This window comes from Strongylocentrotus purpuratus, unplaced genomic scaffold, assembly GCF_000002235.5.
Source record: "Strongylocentrotus purpuratus isolate Spur 01 unplaced genomic scaffold, Spur_5.0 spur5_scaffold_1, whole genome shotgun sequence".
Lineage (NCBI taxonomy): Eukaryota > Metazoa > Echinodermata > Echinoidea > Camarodonta > Strongylocentrotidae > Strongylocentrotus > Strongylocentrotus purpuratus.
In genome coordinates this window covers 36,826,188-36,847,754 of record NW_022145594.1, presented here as the reverse complement: position 1 = coordinate 36,847,754, position 21,567 = coordinate 36,826,188, and the positions used below count along the sequence as shown (strand labels likewise).

At 36.0% G+C, this 21,567-nt stretch overlaps 1 protein-coding gene and 1 long non-coding RNA gene across 2 annotated transcripts; both read left to right on the top strand.

Annotated features, from left to right (window-relative positions):
* The first annotated feature begins 10,637 nt into the window (after positions 1 to 10,637).
* Positions 10,638 to 21,221, top strand: LOC115921351. The gene is made up of 3 exons (XM_030978752.1): positions 10,638 to 10,805; positions 20,245 to 20,342; positions 20,817 to 21,221. Exons 1-3 carry the CDS (start codon positions 10,638 to 10,640, stop codon positions 21,052 to 21,054), a joined length of 504 nt encoding a protein of 167 aa, XP_030834612.1. The 3' UTR covers positions 21,055 to 21,221.
* On the top strand, positions 12,780 to 16,934 carry LOC115921091. Its single transcript, XR_004062738.1, has 4 exons — positions 12,780 to 12,893; positions 13,959 to 14,104; positions 14,435 to 14,596; positions 15,028 to 16,934. It is a non-coding gene; the product is annotated as an uncharacterized LOC115921091 (long non-coding RNA).
* Positions 21,222 to 21,567: the final 346 nt, after the last annotated feature.

The following is a 21,567-nucleotide window of genomic DNA, read 5'->3' as shown; positions in this document are numbered from 1 at the left end:
TACCATGAACAAGGTCAATATCAGTTCCGTCAATTTCAGGTCAATAAACGCGCGCGTACGTCCGCGCGTCAGTGCGCTTGCAAATTAAAAAATGCTCAAAATCATTTTTTAATCAAATTAGAGTACGTTTCAGGCCATTCTAAGCATTTCGCAAAAAAACGCGCACACGCGAATGCGCGCACGTTTTCGTTCGTGAAGGCCAAACAAAAAATAATTCCTTCCAGTGCAATTTTGACAGGATATTCCTCATTTTTTTCCGAACAATTTGATACCATGTTTATATTTTTATGACCATTAATAACGGAATCAGCGTCCGTTTAAAATACATGTCCATACGCGCGAGATCTTGTAATACATAGCATATATGGGCAAAAACATGCCTATACGAAATATATTATAGCTCTTTGGGATGCACGGAGACCCCCAATTTGTTTTCATATTTCGATAGAGTTTCAGGCCTGATAAAAACCCGATTTAAATCGGTTTCCCGATTTTTTTTTTGATTTTACCAGAATTTTTGTCTTCCCTATTTTATCCTGATTTTCCCGATTCCCCCCTTATTTTCTATATTCCTCCCTATTTTCCCCTATTTTTCCCCAATTTTCTTACTCGAAAAGGGGGAATGCTGTTCGATGCCATTTTCCCCCCACGAATCCTCTTTTTTTTTTTTACTCAAGGGGGGCGTGGTTGAGGGGAAAACAAAAAACTTTTTTTTTTTTAGTGCTCACTATCACCCCTGAGTTTGAGTTGTAGATATGATTTTATGTCTCATTTGGCCTTTACGTATATCGTGACATCCTCATAATGGCCTTGGAACTCAAAATACGAATTTTCATATTATGACGTCATCATATGTTTGGAAAATTGATTGTATCCCTGTAAATATTGATTAATTTACTTCCAAACTTAGATATGTTGTAGCTGAGACAATTCTCTACAAGATTAGTGCCCATCGTTTTTCATTTTGATGACGTCATCATGGTGAAAATATCCATTAAAGGCGACATGTCAGAATTTTCTTAATTTGCGTGTTATGTCTATGGAAGGTGAATTTCGTTCACATCATGAATCTACATGACATTAATCTATGAGCAGTATCTAGCTTATTTGTGCTCTATTTTCTCCCAAATTTTGGTATGTTATAGCTGAGACTATGGGCTATAAAAACTGTTTTTCGATCAGAAGTTGAGATCATGTGGAAATTTGCAATTGAACGTTGAAATCTCGACTATGCCAAGGCCGTTTGTCAGCTTTGCATGTTAAGTCTATGAGAAATATTTTGGTCCATTGGTTAAAGCCCAAGTCCACTCCGATTTTCAAATATGTCATGTTGTAAATATATCAAAGGTTAAAACTGCCAAATATCACGGGCGTATTTCAATCAGGTGATTTTTAAGAGCGACTGTTGTTTCGGTTATTACGAGCAAAATATTTTAATTGCTGTACGGATGTGATGTATGCGACGTATGCTTCTCACAATGAAAGTGCCAGCAGTATATATTCTGACAATACCGTAGGCTATTTTCGTAATCTGACCAAATTTAATGCATACTCTCTTGCGATGTCTCTATCTCTGCCGTTCTCTTTTTATACTCTCTCACCCCTTCCCTTTCATCAGTTCATCAGTACTTCATTCATTAATTCATATCTTAATACATCATTTTACATTAACATCATTATATTGGATCATTGAATTGACGATGAGCACGCTCATAAGAATTGAAGACAGACCCTTAATTCGTCCACATGACGAATTACATTTCTAGTTATTATTATTATTACTTAAACTGCGCTTTTCTCCTAAGGCCCAAAGTGCCTCAATACAGTAAATGACAATCATAAATACATGTGATAAGAAAAGCAATCTTACAACTCCAAACTGCAAACAAAGATGTGTTTTCAAGGCGTTTCTGAAGGTAATAATAAGTGGTAGATCATTCCAGTATTTTGAAGCAGATACAGTAAATGTCACTGGCTAATGTGCGAGTAACTGAATATGTGAGACGGAAAGGATCAATGGCTGACCTCAATAGCGGTGGTGGGTGTATATAAATTCAAACGGGTATCTAAATATTGTGAAGCTTGATTATTGAGTATTTTCTAGACAAACAAGTAATTTTAAAATTATGCTTTGTTGCAAAGAAAGCCAGTGTAATGAACTCAAGAGTGACTGAGATGGATGGTCCCTATAAACCTGAAATATCAATCGGGCTGCCCAACTTTGTAGCTGTTGCACATGATCCAACTGAGTCGAGGGAACGGTAGAGAGAAGCCCATTACAATAATCAATACTGGATAGAACTAAAGAACGCACAGCATTATGACAGGCCGATTGGTCAATAAACCTTCTGATTCTAGCAATATTCCTTAAAAAACAAAAAGGACTACAGATGTAAGAAATATGGCGAGACATCGGCATGCAGAAATTGAATACAACTCCAAGGTTTCTTATTGTTTGTGATGGCCTAACAAGTGTGTGACGCCAACATCCAAATGAATATTGGAAGACTGCACAGATTGTGAGCTGAAGCAGCAACAAGAAAACAAAAATTAATGGAATTTGTGTGAAATGTAAGAATACAATGAGAAATTAGTAAATAAAACATATGCATGCATAGACGTGGTGCTTAACTATATTCTCCATGAATGCAGGTCCAGACTCTCGAGCTGACTATTCACGAGTGTCCCACACCAGCCTCATCACATCACCTAGCAGAAGCATTGTGTTCTATGTCAAACCTGACTGACCTGGCACTGTATGGAGGGAATCTCAATGAGGAGTTCTACTCTACATTGAAAGCAAAGGCATCGTCCATACAGGTATGTGTGTCCTAATATAATATAAATGTAAAAGTTTTACGGTACACATGTATATATGTTTTATTTCCAAATACCCCTTTTTTAAAGGCCATTTACTTGGTATATTGGAACAATCATGAAACTTGTTAATAAAAGCATCTACACATGTACTGATTCAGTTGACATTTAAGTGTGTATAAGATTGACATTGTTTTGATCAATAATCAATATCCAACCTTTACCAAGTTTGATTGATGTGTTGTTTTACAATCAGGGTACACACTTTGTCTCACTTGGGGTGAAAAAAAAAGTTTCTTTGATTCTTCTGAATTTTTGTTTGTGTGTTGTAAACAAGTTACTTGTAAAGTCTGTACAGTTTTAGGGCTATAAATTTCAAACTTTTTTTTTTAAAGCATGAAACATGTCCTTAATGAAAAGAATAGAGTCAAGTGTCACCTGATGACATTATGCAGAAAGAAAATATTTATTGTTTCTTTGGGTGAATGTGAAGGACATAATTTGATTACTTAATGATATGGAATCAGAATACAACTCAATTTTTCAAGTGCAAACTGGTTTTATTCATGTAAAATTCAGTTTTGCATCTTTTCATACCACAAAATGATGGACTGACAGCATGAAGTTACTGATTTAAAAAAATGCAGAGCAGTTTGACCCTATATTCTGTACTACACATGGTAAGGGTACTTTTACATACCAACTTCCAGAATAAAAAGATAAATGGTTCTTGAGATATGTGGCGTCAAAAAAATGTTCGGAGAGGGCAATTTTTAGTTCGGAGAGGACATTATTTTTGACATGCAATTGGAACTGCCTGATACAATTATGATTCATTATTTCATGGCATAAATGAAACTGGAAAAATGTAAGGTTTATTAGAACATATTTTATCCCTGCTAGCACTCATTTATGATCTGCTTGTAGATCTTCAATCAACCATCGTACTCTCTAAACAAAAATCAAGTGATTACTGACGTGACTCCTCAGGAGAGTGAAAATGTAGTGAAAACAGAGTGAACATTCACTCTTTTCTTCTTAGAGAGCACTCTAAAATCAATCCATATTCACTCCTAAACAAGTGATCTCTGACGTGACTCCCGGGGGAGTGAAAATAGAGTGAAAATTCACTCTTTTCTTCTTAGAGAGTAGAGAAATTATCTTCTCCCTCACTTTAAGACTTACCAGTACTAAAAACAGTTACTGGATTCACATTGAACTAAATATTGTCAGAAGGTACCTGGACAATACTGTGATTCTAAAGGTACAAGTCTTTAGGAATAGTTAACTATATATCAGTGTTTTGAAGATTTTACATGCTTTACACTAACATTCGGAGAGGACATTTTTTGTTGACATAAGACATAAGATCGGTTTGTGCTCGTAATCCATCTTTCCTTATAAACACAACAATACTCTGCATGCAATTTATGTAGATACTTAGACAGAACTTTTATAATAATAATAATAGCCTAATAGTCCACTCAAAATTTTATTAAAGTTTTATGTCTCATGAACATAAGTTTTGGGCATGCTCCTCATATGACTCTACCAACTAAACATCTAGACTGGCAGATATACTATGCCATACAATATACAATGCCTACAATGTTCTCTTCAAAGTAGTTTTCTCTTAATGCAACAGAGGACTTACTGAAAGTCCATTGCAATCATTGTATGAGATGAATTCCTGCCTTTTACTGTACAATAAATCTTACGAACGTGTACAAGAGATATATAAATGAATATTTCTTGGCATGATGTAATGTCTTTTAGCATGACATGGGCGGCTGGGCGCAGCCATTTTCTTTAAAATGTGATATACCAGGCGGAGTTGGACATGTCTCATGCACCAAGCTTTAATGGGAAAGAATTTTTAATTCAATAACAAAACCTTTACTGTATAAATGAGGGTAGGCCTAATTCATAGCCGAGAAGGTAAAAATTACATTTGGTGAAAAGTATGAAATAGGGTAACAATTGTAGCTCACTGATTAAAAAATACTACAATATAGCGGTTGAAAAATCTAATCCATTTATGCGAAACTTTCACCCCAGAACAGTACCAACTTAAGCAAGCATTATAATCCAAGATGGCGGCCCGCATGTTTGGCTCTTCTCTTAGACCAATGTTATTAATTTCAAAGTCATGAAAAGGCACGAAATATCAATAAAAATGGTCAAAAACAACTCCATATGATAAAATAATCCAGGCCGTGCATTTTTTTATAGCATTTGATAGCACAAAAACTTGAACATTTTCGGCATTAAAACAAAAAAAAATTGCTGATTTTTTTTCCCGATCTTTTTTATTGATCGGTGATCGGAAATTATTATCCGATATCACCTGATCGGCCAACGATCGGCCCCCAATCCGATGATCGTCCAACGATCGACCCCAATCCGATGATCGGTTACAGGCCTACTAAATTCTACGGGTTTCGCTTTTTTCAGGTTGCATCGGCCAAACTTTGGAATAAATTACCGGAAAATCGTTAAAAAACTGTGAGACTGTTGACAACTTTAATGCGCGTCTTAAAACATATCTTTTCAAAATACTTTCCAATGTTAACGAGAGGAAGTATGTTGAGCATATCTTGCTCTTCTTATGTTACTCTATCCACTTTTCCTTCGTAATCTTTCTTACAGCACATAGAGGCATATTGTGATATGCGCTATATAAGTACGGTATATTGTTATTATTATTATTCATGAACTAAAGTGGACCAGATTTCACTGCATCTTCACTTGATGTATCAATCTCTTCCACCACGAAATCTCTTCCACCAGGAATGTTTATGGACTAGGACAAAGCATCCCCACACCAAATAGTATAACAGCAACAAATTACCCACTTGTTCTATGAGATTAACCTGAATATGAAGACTTTTGATGGAAGTATGTAAATATGTCAAAAAAACTACTGTCCTCTCCGAAACCAAAGAGACTATGTATATAGATGGTAATCATAGTATAATTTCATCATTGTATATTTGATTAACAGTACAGATCACGTGGAAAGGTATAAGCACAAACAATAAATGCAATTAAATAGATGGAAAGTCTTAATTTTTCCAGATATACATTACATTATGGAATTATAGGGGGTGAAAGTAGCTTGTGAATGGATAGAATTAAAAAACCTCCCATCAAATATTAAACAGGAAGGTGTTAGATTGTAATACCCACCTCATGATGGATTAAAATTAGGCTAGTTATTGTAAATCCATGCACTTTGTAGACTGTTATTACAGTCATTTATCCATCTACTGATTATGGGTCGAAGAGGACATTTTGTTTGACACCTTCAAAATCAATGCGAATATTAAATCAAATAAAAAAACATCATTATCTAGTGCACATGATAACACAATGTTAGGTCTGCTAATAACTTAAGTTGGTTTCAAAATGTGGCTCTTCTTGAAGGAGTGCTGATAAAAAATGTCACTTTTTCGGAGAGGACACTTTTTGACACACCCCTGACAAACAAATTTGAAACGCGCATTTACCAAAAACTGAGTGTGGGAAAAGTTAATATCATAATTGTTTAGGATATTAGTGACTCTTTTCAAGGAGGAAAAAATAATTCATTGTGTGCGGTCTTACTTTAATTTATAATGCTGGTTTCGGGAGAGGAAATATTTTGACCCATTTTGCAACTCATTTTTGGTGCAAAATTTGTAGATTTGCCAAAATATTACACCCAACGCAGATTTTACATAGACCCGTTGGAAGAGTTAATTCTGATAGTTGATAATTTTCTGGGGGGTACGTATGTCAGACATGCACATGTTCTAACTTTGCAAAAAATGAAATGAGACAGCAAAAATGTGAAAAAATGGCATATGATTACATATTTTGAAAAGTAGTTGCTTGTTTCAAACAATTTCTTCGCTGTTGTAGGTTGATCTAACAGTGCAAAATAATTGACCAAGGAAGATTTTCCTTGGTTGTTCATTGATTTTGTTTTAAGGGCCATCAAAGTGAGTTTTTTCTATTGTGTAGCCTGATTGTAAAACAACCCTGTTAGGAAAAATCTGCGGATAGTTTTTTTAAGTGCCAATTTTAATAAAGGCTTGATTTACCAAACTGTGGCATAGCAACAAACCTCCTGACTTAGGTGTCTTGTGCACATGAAATTCAGAGTTATGAATACCTTTAATACATTAATGGCAAATGTATATTTATGGCTATTATTAATTGCAGTGTTAGTAGGAGTATGACTTATCAATGCAAACAGGTTTGAAGACCTGTAAATTTACAAATCAATTTTTTTTCATTAAATCACTATTTTCTAAATTCTCCTCTTCATAGAAACTTTAGTGAGTTCTTTTTGTCGTCAATATACAAGAAATGAATTTTGAAAATAAAATCTATTCATTTTTTGTAGAGGATGTTTTTATGAATACATAAGTAATTAATGGGATTTGTATGAAATGTAAGAATACAGTGAGAAAATAGTAAATATAATGCATGCATTCAGTTAGTTAGTTAACTATATTCACCATTAATGCAGGTCCAGACTCTCACGCTTGAAGTTTCCTAGTGTTCAACGCCAGCCTCATCATATTGCATAGTAGAAGCATTGTGTTCTATGCCAAACCTGACTGACCTGAAACTGCTTGGAAGGGATATCAATGAGGAGTTCTACTCTACATTGAAAGCAAAGGCATCGTCCATACAGGTATGTGTGTCCTAATGTAATATAAATGTGATGGAGAGTCATTGATCGACAGAAACAGCAGTAATAGTTATATGGTGAACATGTATATATGTTTTTCTTTCAAACATTTTTAAAGGCCATTCACTTAGTATATTGGAACAGTCATGAAACGTTTAACATAAGCAATCTATACATGTACTGATTCAGTTGACATTCAAGTGTGTATAAGATTGACATTGTTTTGATCAATAATCAATATCCGACCTTTACCAAATTTGATTGATAGTGAAAATCTGCAGATAGTTTTTTAAGTGCCAACTTTAATAAAGGCTTGCATTTACCAAACTGTGCAATAGCAACAGACCTCCTGACTTGGGCGTCTTGTGCACATGAAATCCAGAGTTATGAATACCTTTAATACATTAATGGAAAATGTATATTTATGGCTATTATTAATTTCAGTGTTAGTAGGAGTATGACTTATCAATGCAAACAGGTTGAAAGACCAATAAAACATACATATCATTTTTTGTTTATAAATCACTATTTTCTAAATTCTCCTCTTCATCTCCATAGAAAGTTTAGTGTGTTCTTGTGGTCAATATACAAGAAATCTATTCATTTTTGTTTAGGATGTGTTTATGAATGCAACTTTGTAGGTAATATAAATTTGTGTTTAATGTAAGAATACAATGAGAAATTAGTAAATAAAATATATGCATGTATGGATGAGCAGCTTAACTATATTTACAAACAATGCAGGTCCAGACTATTACGCTTTATGGTGAGTGTCCCACACCAGCCTCATCACATCACCTAGCAGAAGCACTGTGTACTATGCCAAACCTGACTGACCTGACACTTGAATTGTTCCTCAGTGAGGAGTTCATTTCTACATTGAAATCAAAGGCTTCATCCATACAGGTATGTGTGTCCTAGTGTCATAGAGAGGGTCATTGAAAGAAAGAAAAAGCAGTAATGATTATATGGTGCACATGTATTAGGGCTGGGACTAAAAACCAGGTACCCGGGTGTCGCCTGAGAGCCTCGGATCAAAAAATTTGATACCCGTTTCCGAAATTAGATGGCAATGAAAAATATGCCGCTTTAAATTGACCTTTTTATCAATCAAATAAATCAACACATATGTACCTTTACTCAGATCGGTATATTCTCACAATTGAAATTATTTGTTATCCATATTTGGTGATGTTTAGTGCCGTTATCATGCCTCTGAAAGAAAAAGAACTGGGGCAAAAATTGAAAGAGAACATTCGAGTCGCCATTTTGATTCAGGATGAATAAATTAAGCTAAAGAAACATTAATGTTAGAATAATAAAACAGCTTTCTATAAAAATCTTCTTTACGACATACCGATAAAAAAAAATTAAGACAATTTTTTTTTTCTTATTCTAAACACTGCCTTTTTCTTTTAAAAGCTGATAATTACTTAGTAATCACAACAAGTTTTGATACTTATTGATGTTGCAAGGCAAGTTTGGACTAGTCATGGAAGGAATGTGCTATACACTTCATTAGCTCTAATGTGTGCCGAAACAAACCCTCCAAAATATATGTGATCGTACCAAGAAATCATTAAAAACTATGAGAGCACAATTGGAAAGACAACAACTACTCAAAATTACTGTAAGCAGATACAAAAACTTAGACAAAGAATACAATAGCTGTCCAAGAAAAGCTAACCGAAATAGTGATATTTGAGGAGTAACTAGGTACATTTTTATTGGAATGTGCCTACTGCTAGGTACGTGCACATGTACTGTTTATGTTGATCACGAGGCTAGAATCATCTCTACTGCCCTCTGCTGTAAAAAGGAGTATAACAATGGATTTGAGCATAGTGATTAGATATGTGCAGCAGGCCCCTTTAATCAAAATGTACCCAGTAACACCTAGAATATCACTATTACTGCGGCATTTCTTGGAAGACTATTGTAAACTTTTTTACATTTATAATTTCTTTTAAAAGATGAGTGGGAAAATATTAACCAAACTTGGTAGAAATCATTCTTAGGCAAGGGAGATCTAATTTTTTTTAAATGAGGTACGTATCTCAAAAGGGACCTGTGGCAGCGCTCCGAAAGTTCGTCAGTGGCAGTAATTGCACATTCTCTTCTTGTTGAAAACCTATGGCTGGATTCTAACCAAAGATTGTAGGAATCACCTGTAGGAAAGGGAGATTTCAAGTTATGAGGGCAGCATTCCCCAAAGTGCCCCTATGGCAATAATTAGACACTTTACACTGAAAAGGGATGGGAGCTAGGTGTCTTATTGCATGGCCCCTATTTTTATCAGCTCAGGTGAGCGTAAGGCTTGCAGACCTATTGTTATTAACGTGATATTTATGGCAGGATGCATAAAGTTATGGGCTGCTATTCAAGAAAGTCAAAGTCTGTCGAAATTTGCAGGAATCATGAGTATGTCACTAATGTCCTATCTGTGAATTTAAACGTTAGTGGCCTATTTATGCAAGGGAAACCATTTACTTTCTAGACTTCACTGTCGGACACTGTTGAGTGACTGACTTTTTACATTTTGTTAATAACATAGATAACATTAGCTGTAAAGAGTACATTATCATTTGTACACATCAATGACTAGCTTCTTATAGTGACCCAAAATAAACTTATCAAGTCTTTACTCACCACAAAACGTACAACTATGCAGTACAAGGGTCTGAAAATCAGTCTACCTTCTAGGCCTATTTTTTGGCAAGGCATTGAAAATTCCTAACGGTCAATATGATTCCACATAGAGGCAAAATACCAGTTCAGATGTTTTAAGAGGAATATTTAGTTGGTATTATCTTTTGTTTACCATAAGATTTAAATAATTTTATATTTTTCAGCCTGCAAAAGGGACAGACTACCTTTAAAGAACACATATAGAATTTTCGTTTAATCACTCTTACTAATCATCCTCTCCATAGAAACTTTAGTGTTTTTTTTTTTTAAAGTAGACAAGAATTTAATTTGAAAATAAAATCTATTCAATCATTTTTGGTGAAACTGTTATTATGAATGCAACAATGCAATTAATATAAATTTGTGCTTAATGTAAGAATACGATGAGAAATTAGTATATAAAATATATCTATGTATAGATAGATAAGCAGCTTAACTTTATTTACAAACAATGCAGGTCCAGACTCTCATGCTTAATGATACCGAGTGTCCCACACCAGCCTCATCACATCACCTAGCAGAAGCACTGTGTTCTATGCCAAACCTAAGTGACCTGACACTTGACAGGTACAATGAAGAGTTCTTCTCTACATTGAAAGCAAAGGCATCATCCTTACAGGTATGTGTGTCCTAACGTATATGTCAGGGAGGGTCATTGATGGACAGAAACAGCAATATTAGTTACATGGTGCACATGCATGCATATCTGTGTTTTTTTCCAAATGCCCTTTTTAAAGTGACTCAGTAACATTGCCTCAGATTCTGAAACAAAATCCTGGATTTAGCTCATGCTTCAATCATAATTATAAACCTTTAGGTCAGTCAGGAATCCTATGACTTTTACAAGCTAATCGCCTGTCTGATTATCAAGATATTTATGATTGGAAGTCAAATTCAAATTTTGCGTTTTCCTAACAGCTTTTATAACACTACAGTCATTGGGGGAAATTAGGATGGTAGAACCGGTCACTCAAAGACATTTTACTTTTTTGAGGCACTTCATGATCATTTTGAAGCGTAATTTGTTTAGGGTTTCAATATTACACAATATCACAAACACTGATAACACGTATGGCCATGCATCTCAGATTTGAAATGGTTAAACGATGCCTTTAAAGGCCATTCACTTGGTATATTGGAACAGCCATGAAACATGGAATAAAAGCAAACTACACATGAACTGATTCAGTTGAAACTTTTACCATATTTGCCGGCGATAAGGCGGCAGCGCCTCATAGCATTACGAAAAGCTCTAGTATACAAATATTGACTGCTCATGAGGATGATGGTGGGAACTATCACTCCCAAGGTGGTGTTCACACCGGTCCTTCTATCACCCCGAGGCGAAGCCGAGGGGGTGATAGAAGGGCCGGTGTGAACACCACCGAGGGAGTGGTAGTTCCCACCATCATCCGATTACAGAGCAGTCCATATTTGTTTTATGTACCTCATCCTTTTTATTGATTCATGATTAGGTCTAGCTGTAGGTCTAGATGCAGCTCTTAAAAACAGGAAACTAGATCAAGAGGAATTTCTCACTAGAATAAGAAAAATCCAACATCAAGTCCAAGGCAAGAGTATTGAATTCCTATGCGCTGCGCGTAACCGCGCGATTGCGGTAGCCTATAGCAACTCAAAAAAAAAAATTGTGCGCAACTAAGTCGCGGGAGGGGTTAGGGGTCCTATCCCGGGGTTTGATAGTAGCTATCAAACCCTCTGACGTAATGATACTTGATAGATCGAAATGCTCCTTGACATGTGATATAGTTTTGACCAATCAGTGAATGACAATCTATGTATGAGGTATATAATTAAAACTATACCCCACACTTTAACACAGGAGTCAATGTAATCTGGTGGGGTGCCAGAAACCCATTTTCGTTTCTCTCGTTAAAACTTTGAGAGAGCTACTACTACCCAGCAAACACAAAACGTTTTTAAAACGTCTACAGAACGTTCTTATCAGGTTCTGTACGTCTTCGTCCATATTAAACGTTTAAAAAACGTTTATATAACGTCTAAGTTGGGACCTTACATTCACTGCGGAGCTAGGTCTTTTGAAGACGTTAAGAGAACGTTTTGTGGACGTTACAAATTAAACGTTCTTGGATAGGTCCTGTAAAACGTTTACAGAACGTTTTATTCAGACGTATTTTGTTGAATTTATTTTTAATGTCCAAAAAAATATTTCTAAAAAAATACCAGCTGGCGAAATTAGGCCACATGCATACGCATGGGGGGGGGGGGGGGGGGTCGAGGTATGTCAAACTGATGCACTCCTGTGGCGTAGCGATGGGGGGAGGCACGTGCCCCCTAACAATTTTGAGGAAAAAAAATAGAAAACATAAGGTGACATTATTTGAAGAAAAGTAGTGACCCCTTCCCCTCACATATAATGTTTGTGCCCCTCCCCCCCCCCCCAAAGCCCAATCATACCAAGAAGTTACTAGCCACCGCGCTACGTCAATTATATGCTCCATTCAACCACGTGTATACAAAGTGCGTACGTACATGGAGGGGAGAGGGGGGTCAACTGCGGACGCACCGTATATCATCGTACCAGTGAATCGTACCCGGCACAGCCGGTGCGGCGCGCTCGCTCCATCCAGAGCTATAGCTTGCCGCATGTTTTAAACTAACTGACGAATTGACTGCTTGATGACGTGACTTCGAGATTTCAAATAATCTGTTAGACTGCGACACCGAGGTAAGCGTTATTTTAACATTTTGATATCTGTAAGGAATTTAAGCTTTGTTTGATTGATTTTGAAGCATGTAAAATGAAATAAAATATTGAGATTTGCATTAAAACTAAAAGTACGGTAGACTCTATGTCGCATGTGCAGGCCGTTGAAACTCTCATTGCATTGACTGGTATGGTAATTGGGTAGGCTAGGCTATGTGCACACATAACTTCAGGAAGCTCCGATGCCGAACGGCGTCGGAGCTTCTTGGAGAAATGGAGTTAGTGCATACATAGCTGCATTTCTATCCTGGCTGTGTATTAAAAGCTGTGCTATTGATACTCAACATTTCAAACACCACTGTACAAAACTCTTTCACTAAAAATCGGTACTTTAGTGACAATTGATGACACCTAAATAGCAGTAATAAAATACAATTTGTTCAACTTACTGATGTTATTTTGTTAGAAAGAACAATTTAGAAATTCGAATTGTTTGTCTACTGTCAAACTTTGCTTACAGCCGCATCGGCATGATAAGTGCATTTAATTGTGTATTATGTGTGTATTGACTATTCCTTTTGAGCAAATGCTGCCTATTAACATGTAGTGCAGTGCTAGAGGTCAATACGCATAATAGCATTGACTCTTTGCTGGAGTGGGTATGTGCGCATGGCTCATTACATTACATGGTAATCAGATGATTAAAACAGTTGAGTTGTTAACTTTGCTGTCTGGAAAAATCATGGAAAGTTCCCATCGGGATTTAAAATGCAATAGCATTGAAAATCCCACGGGAATGGAACATTCCATGCTTTTCCCTCCACCACCATTTAGCAACTTTATATTATCCCACCCCCTATTACAACAGGTTTGTTTTTTAGGCAATTGAAATAGCTCCCAAACCACCTTTTTTGTATGGATTTTGTTTCTATAGAAATATCGAGACCTAGTCTAGATCTATATCTTGTTCTCAATTTCGTCCCTTTAAAAAAATTATTTTCAGTTCAGATGACACATTATTTAAAGAAATTGATTTCCAATAACGTAGATTGACTTAAAGATTGATTTGTTTATTTGTACATACAGGCAACTATGTGAAAGCACAAAAAACATCGCCAGGAAGGCAGAGGACACGTCAAACCTGGTACCGGAAGATGATGCTGTGTAGAAGCGAAAGAGACGTCTTCCCCAGAGATTTAGCAAATCTTCAAGTGATTCCGGAAGTGACGCTGGTAAGTATTTGTCTCTTGGTGGTTAGTAGTGCTTGGCTCGGCCAGAGACGTATAATTTACATCTTATTTCTCGTTTTCTTCAAAATCCAACAGATGATGAAAACCGAAGATAATTTATTTGATATAGCTAGACCTGCTTTGTGTCCCAGCCATGCAAAATGATGATTAATAGATGTGGCACCATTCCGGCAAAACTGGAAATTAATTTGTAATCTAGGCATACATTTTGGACAAGAAGTGTGCATTACCCAAAAGTTTGTTCAGTTTATGAGAATTCTTTTCATGTCTTGATATTCCTTTTAACATCTGCAATGTGTCTCTATTTTTCAGATCTTGAATCGGTTCGGACCCAAGAAAACAACATGTACGCGGAGGAACGACTAAGGCTGTGGCAGCGGAGATACCAATGCCGAAACTGAATGCAAAGTCCAAGTCCACATCGCATTTTTCAGTTCCCACCCACAACTCCAGCAAGGGCTCGGGCTTCGGAAAGTAAGTTTTTTTCAGATAACATTTCACAAACAAAAGTTTCTGAGTTTTTTTTTTATCAGAACATATACTGTAGAGTGTATTAACTAACAAAACAACATTTGCCATTTGTACTAAGTTGCTACACTAATATACTGTTGGATTGGATAAGAGAGACAGATTATCGCGGCGTACATGTAATTTATTTTATCAACAAGGCATGGGTATAGTTTTCTTACAGAAGAGTCGCTTTTAAATCCTTACAGTATGTATACTTTGTTGAAAGCGCTGCACAGGTGTTGTCTTTGAAGCTGGGTGATATATTCCTGAAGTGACTAAATTGGACAGCTATCAAACATATCTCGCCAAAATATCCTATTCATTTGCTGTCAAACTTTTTAATGACTTGAACTGTTATTATAATGCATTTTATGTGTCTGTTTTTTTCTTCTCAGGCAATTTTCAAGTGCAGGTACTGTGTACGCTGCAGAGGCTGGAGGAAGGGCAGCAGCAGCTGACGCAGTTGGTACAAAAACTGCTTTTGTCCAAACCGGGAGCGGCCGTTGAATTTTGTGGAAGACCTGAGGGAGCCGTTTACCGAACCAGTGAACACCAAATTTTCATTCAAGGTAGATTAAGATACCTTTATTCAGGGGCAATGCAAAAACCCTAAAACTCATATTGAAACCAAATTTGACCATTTCAGCTAATAATGGAGAAACTTTATCAGCGACATAACAGTTTTGTTGGTGCATCTTTTTGGATTGAATTGCCAACATCTTGTTGAGAATGCAAGACAAAGTTGTAGAGGTCTGTAAATTTACCACTTTTTGTAAGGATGCTGAAACCAATATGTGTGCTGCCAAACTCTCGACACTGTTTATTTATAACCTTGTCTTCTATATTCATAGACCCTTAAACTTGAGTATTCATATTTGCCTGTTAATAATTCATATCAACTCATTTCTATCAGTTTATTGTAAATAGCTTTTTGTAGATTGTTCATGTGTTTTGTGTTGATTTTATATTTGAAGTAAGATGCAAGGTCCAATGAAAGGCTTCTGGGAAATCTTGACCTGCCCACTAAATCTTTGGTCGATCAAAAGGACAATTTTTTACACGGATTTAAAGGGGAAATCTACCCTAGAAATTTCACTGCTTCAATCAAACGAGACAAATTTGAACAAAATTTAAAATAAGAAATGGGCAAACTCGGTAAGGAAAACAAATTAAGGAAACTACTCTTTTTTACATTTTCTAGTAAATTACTCTCGGGCTATTCAATTTGACAATGCTGATGACATCTTGAGTAGCTCTAAATTCACTTTGTACACAAAATTTCACATTTTCTAACCCCCATAGTCAAAGCATGTTGTGTAAAAAGCTATTTGTCATTAGTAATCTGAACATACTCCGATCAAAAGCTGTGGAAATGTGTAACTTTAAGGAAAATTTAGAAAATATGAAATTTTGTGTACAAAGTTGATGGATAGCTACTCACAGTTGATGTCATCAGTGTTGCCAATTTGTAGAGCTGAAACGAGTGTAGTTTCCATATTTTGTTTCTCCGTACTTTCACTCGAAATGTGACTTCTTAAAATAGTCACATTTTTATCACTTGTAGAAGTTGATGAGAAAGTAAATACATGTACTCTTTTGAATAGTTATAATTTGCACCGGATGATGAAGCTAATCCTGGGTGGAGGCACATAGCTAAATCGGTTATTCACATGTATTTAATGATAATTTCTGACATTTTGTTAAAAGGTTCTGGTGAATTTATTCACATTGATATAGTACACAAAGAAATTCTATGCACTATGTGGTTTTACCAAAGATCAAGACTTATTATAGAAAGATTTCTTAATCATTTGCTGGGGCATCTTTTTGGCATGAATTGCCAGGTTCTGTAAATAACTCAAATTGCTTTTATAAAGTGTGTTACCAAAGTTGCTATATGTGTGCTGCCAAATTCTTGACACTATTCATTTTATCTCGCCTTGTATATTTAGACCCGTGAATATATGAGTATTCATATTTGCCAGTTAATGAGGCATATCTTCAACTCATCTATCATTTTCTTATGTTTTATTTGTAGATTGTTCATGTGTTGACACTATTAATTTATATCTTGCCTTGTATATTCATAGAGACATAGACCCGTAAATATATGAGTATTCATATTTGCCAGTTAATGACATATCTTCAACTCATCTATCAGATTATTGTGTATTATTTGTAGATTGTTCATGTGTTATGTATCTTTAGTTTTAAAGGGATAGTTTAGTATTGGTCAAACTTAACTTTAAAAACAAAACCTGCACCATCACGGTGCAAAGTAATAATCACAAACGGCCAAGTATATTCAAAATGACCCGTTACTTTCAGTTTATGCATTTAATGTTTGTTAAAATAATAATTAAATATCTATATAAATTGCTTTTTAACGAACTATTCAGATTTTTTTTCTTCAAAGTAGTCTTCAAGCATTTTTAATATTTTGAATAAAAATATATTTATTTTGATCAAATAACAATTTATTCTTAATATCAGAATTGTATGTTCTTTCGAGGGCACTTTGGGAAATACCAATACTCTTTTTCAAATATACATGATGTACTGTATTGCCAAGCCTTTGTAAATATGTTTGATAATAAATTCATAAAATCAATGAAATACATGTGTGACCTAGCGTTTATTAAAAATTCACTGTATATTGGACGTTCTTAAAAGGTTTTCTGAACGTTCTTAAAACGTTTCCAGGACGTTCTAGACGTTCTTAAAAGGTTTACTGAACGTTTTAAAAACGTTTCCAGGACGTTCTAGACGTTCTTAAAAGGTTTTCTGAACGTTTCCAGGACGTTCTGGACGTTCTTTAAAGGTTTTCTGAACGTTCTCAAAACGTTTCCAGTACGTTCTAGACGTTCTTAAAAGGTTCTCTTGGACGTTCTAGACGTTCTTTAAACGTCCTGGAAACGTTCTAGACGTTCCTAAAAGGTTTTCCGGACGTTTTTAAGGTTCTTAATACGTTCTTAAAACGTCCCAAACGTCCGACAGGTTTTCTGCAGGTCCTTGCACTTAAAAGCAAATCTTTAAAAGGTTTTTTATTGGTTCTAAAAACGTTTAGAAAACGTTAAAAAAACGTCCATTTGGAACGTTCCAAAAAACGTTTTCAACCTACCACAAATAGACGTTTTTTGAACGTTTTCACAAAACGTTTAGAAAACCAATTTGGAACCTTTTTAGAACGTTCAGAAAACGTTTAATTGTTAGTTGGGTATTACACAGCAATCAATGTAAATCTGATGGGGTGCCAGAACCCCAATTTCGTTTCTCTCGTTATAAACTTGGACAGAGCCTTGAGGCTCTGCGTGAGAGATTATGATATTGGATTGCAGCTGGACTCTTCATTATCTTACGTAATACTAGTGTAAACAAACTCTTACTGGGGCTCTGCCTGAAAGGAAATGAGAAGTAGGAAATAAGTATTTTACTTGTTTTAAGATATTTTCATGTCCAAAAGTCACTAATGAGTAAGATGAAGACCAAAATGAAAGTTTGAACGAAGAAAAATGACCCATAATTGGCGATATAACAACAATTTTAACTCTGGCTATATACAAAGGAAATAGTTCCGGAACCCCTGCAAATGTCTCTTTCTCCCTTCTCCCTTCCTTTCCCCCTCTATCATGCTTATCTCTCTCTCTCTATCACCTCATCAAGGTCTCGATGGGGGTGGATTACAGCGCTAGTGTTTACTTAGGGCTTATCACAATCTCAGCTCTAGTAGTGGTGAAAGTCAAATGGGGGTTTCAATTTTAAACGACAAGTTTTCGTCATGGGCCGCACCTCCAACTTTGACATTTCGTAGAGGAAAAAAAGATGAAAGGAAAAAAAAAACGGACCAAACAAATAATCGTAATTTTCTTGTAGAACACTATTGTTTTTACAAACTGATACCAAATTCATCAATATTCTTATAAAATTTACAGGAAGTTTACCTAAAAAATGATCGTAATTTAGCAGATCTTCATCGATCTTTAAGCTCATAATCGTGGCGTAAGTATTCATTTGTATGCAGATGATACACAATTGCATGTTTCCTTCGACCCATTTGACCCTGCAAGTGAAATTTCTGCCAGGCATCGTCTACAGGCTACTATAGAACATATGAGGTCATGGATGCTCATTAATAAGTAAAATTAAATGAGAGTAACACAGAGTTGCTTATTGTTACTTCAGATTCGCAACATCATTTGATCAAGGACCGTAATATACAGATTGGTAACTCCCAGATTCGGGCTGCTCCGTCAGTTCGAAATCTCGGTGTTAAATTTGACGAGAACATGTGCATGGATGCCCACGTGAAGAAGATCTGTCAATCAGTGTATTATAACATCAATAGCATTCAAAAAGTCCTTAACCATAAGTCTGCTGCTATGCTTATACATGCATATGTTTTATCTCAAGTAGATATTGGCAATGCTCTTTTCAATATTACTTCACGCAATCTTGACAAACTTCAACATGCTCAGAATGCAGCTGCCAGGGTTTTATCAGGGACATCTAAATATGATCACATTTCTCCTGTTCTGAAAAAACTGCACTGGATTCCAATCCACTAGCGCATAACATTCAAAATCCTTCCCACATGGAAGGCTGTAAACGAATTAGCACCAAACTATTTACAAAACCTTGTTATGCCTTATACACTAGCTCGTAGTCTCACACCAGCATCATGTTTTATAAGCACTAGAAAATTTAGCCCCTAAAACACTGGCTCTCGGTAAATTTCATATATTTCAAAAAGCGCCTAAGGCCTTTCCATGATAGCTGCAACCATGAAAATCTCATAATATGCAGTTCTGATATATAATTTCCAAACGGGGAAAGCAAATCGGTCGATTGTAGTCTAAAAACATTGTTTTAAAGCTATAAATTAATATCAGTCTTGAGAGGGAGCTATATAACATAAGAGTTTATTATTGACAATTTCATCACCTAAGACTGATTTCAACCACGACAACGATCATTTAATATTGTAAAATCGCAAATGCTTCCAATATGTTCATTTGAACCAAATTCATGACCCCATACCAAAAGTTGTATTACCTCTAAGTCAGGACAGATCTTGGAAATAAATTATTCTCAAACACATTACTTACAGGAAAGGAGGCAGCTTCCACCCACCTGAGCCCTTTAAGGGTTGAATCGTAAAAGAAGTGCTCTTGTGTTCTCTGTTGTTCTCTGATCCCCTAGCAGTATGAGAAAAAGTATAAAGATTTGTCTAACAGGCATAATTTCTTTACATGATGTCAATATCATAGTTCAATTACTACTGCCACGGTGGATACTACTACCAGTACTACCAGTACCACAGTAAAACTACCACTATTATCAATATTACAGTTTTCATTAAAATTGCACTATATGTATTGGATCAATTTCTTACGAATTTTTTTGGAAATTTCTCTTGGAAATTTTTCTTACTCTAGCTTTTTTAAATTCTCCATACTCCTTTTCCCCTTATTGTCATGTTATTTAAGGGATGTAACTGTAGCTTTTGAGTGTATATCCCCCAAGTAAATAGATTATTTTCCTGAATGAAATAGATTCACTTACTTGAAACTGATACAAGGTTCACAAGCAATGTTCACTTTTATATTTTACAGGGTTGTTTTCCTCAGATTAGCAAGGGAAACTTCAGGTTCAATGGAGAAGCTCAAGCTGACTTGAATTTATTTCTTCAAACCCTCCCATGTTCGCAAAGGTCAGTACAGTATATGTGATAAAAAATATTTAAAAAATTCAGATAACAGCACGTAGACTTTTCATGAGTAGTGCAATACAGAAACAATATAACGAGCCTCTAGTAGAATACTAAGAAAAGATACATTGCTGATACCTCAGCAGAGGGCATGCGATGAAGTGACACTATGTACATTAAAATATTTAAGATTTTTTGTCTGACAAAACTAAATATTCAGTAACAGCTTTATTGAATAAATTTCCCTACTGTAAAGTGCTTTCAACCTTAGATTTGTAGATTTTTTTTGTGTTCCTGTTTTTTGGAGGGTGTGTTCTTGATATTTTTGTTACACTGTAGTCTCTTCTATTATTTGTTTTCATTCACTGATCAAAATGTTTCTTGAGACTGGTACTTTCAATAATACCAATAGTAGTTGATTTTTATTTCTCATCTTTCATTCAGATAATAAGAAAAAAAAATCTTTTTCCATTACAGCTGGGAACGCATTCGCTCAGGTGACTCGGATTACTCTGACTACTCAGGTGACTCGGATGACTCTGACAACTCAGGCAACTTAAATGACTCGGATGATTCGGACAAGTCAAATGACTCGGACAACTCGGCTGACCCTCAATGGGAACCCAGAAGGATATTACCTTCATCGGACCACCCTCAGCAGCATGTTGGTAATACTCCACATACTGTATCTCGATTCACTCAGACAGATATGTAGTAGTAGTCGGAGCAGGCCTTACAAGATGCAAGTTCCTTGTACTCAGTCAAGACTTCCACAGGATGATCCTGAAATTCCAGAGAAGCAATCAAAGTATGAAGTCTAGTTGCTATTTCTGTAGAGTTAAGAGAGTGTCCCACTGGTAACACTTCATCTTGACTTTGTATGATACAGGCAGGCGCGCCGGAAGCAGTTTGGGATTGGGGGGGCAAACATTCCAGGGGGCTCACCTTCCAGGGGCAGTGACATAATGAGCAAAAACGTTTGGAAGGGGGGGGGCAGAAGAAAAATCTGCATAAACCACTACTCTTACACGTTATATGCAGGCCCCGTGGAACGTTTTTCAAAGTGGAGTATTAACGATCAGGTAGAGCGTAAATTGGTGTTGGGTCCATGGCATGAGCCTCGGAAGGGGGTCACGGGGCTGAGCCCCCGGAAGCTCAGGGTTTTTAGGCATTAAGTTACGGTCAGATAAGCATATTAAGATACCTTATTTGTGACACTGGCAGGTCC

Coding starts and splice junctions, on each gene's coding strand:
- LOC115921351 (XM_030978752.1), top strand. CDS start 10,638: ATGCAGGTCCAGACTCTCATGCTTAATGATACCGAGTGTCCCACACCA. Junction 10,806..20,244: donor CAAAGGCATCATCCTTACAG/GTATGTGTGTCC, acceptor TATATTTTACAG/GGTTGTTTTCCTCAGATTAG. Junction 20,343..20,816: donor ACCCTCCCATGTTCGCAAAG/GTCAGTACAGTA, acceptor TTTCCATTACAG/CTGGGAACGCATTCGCTCAG.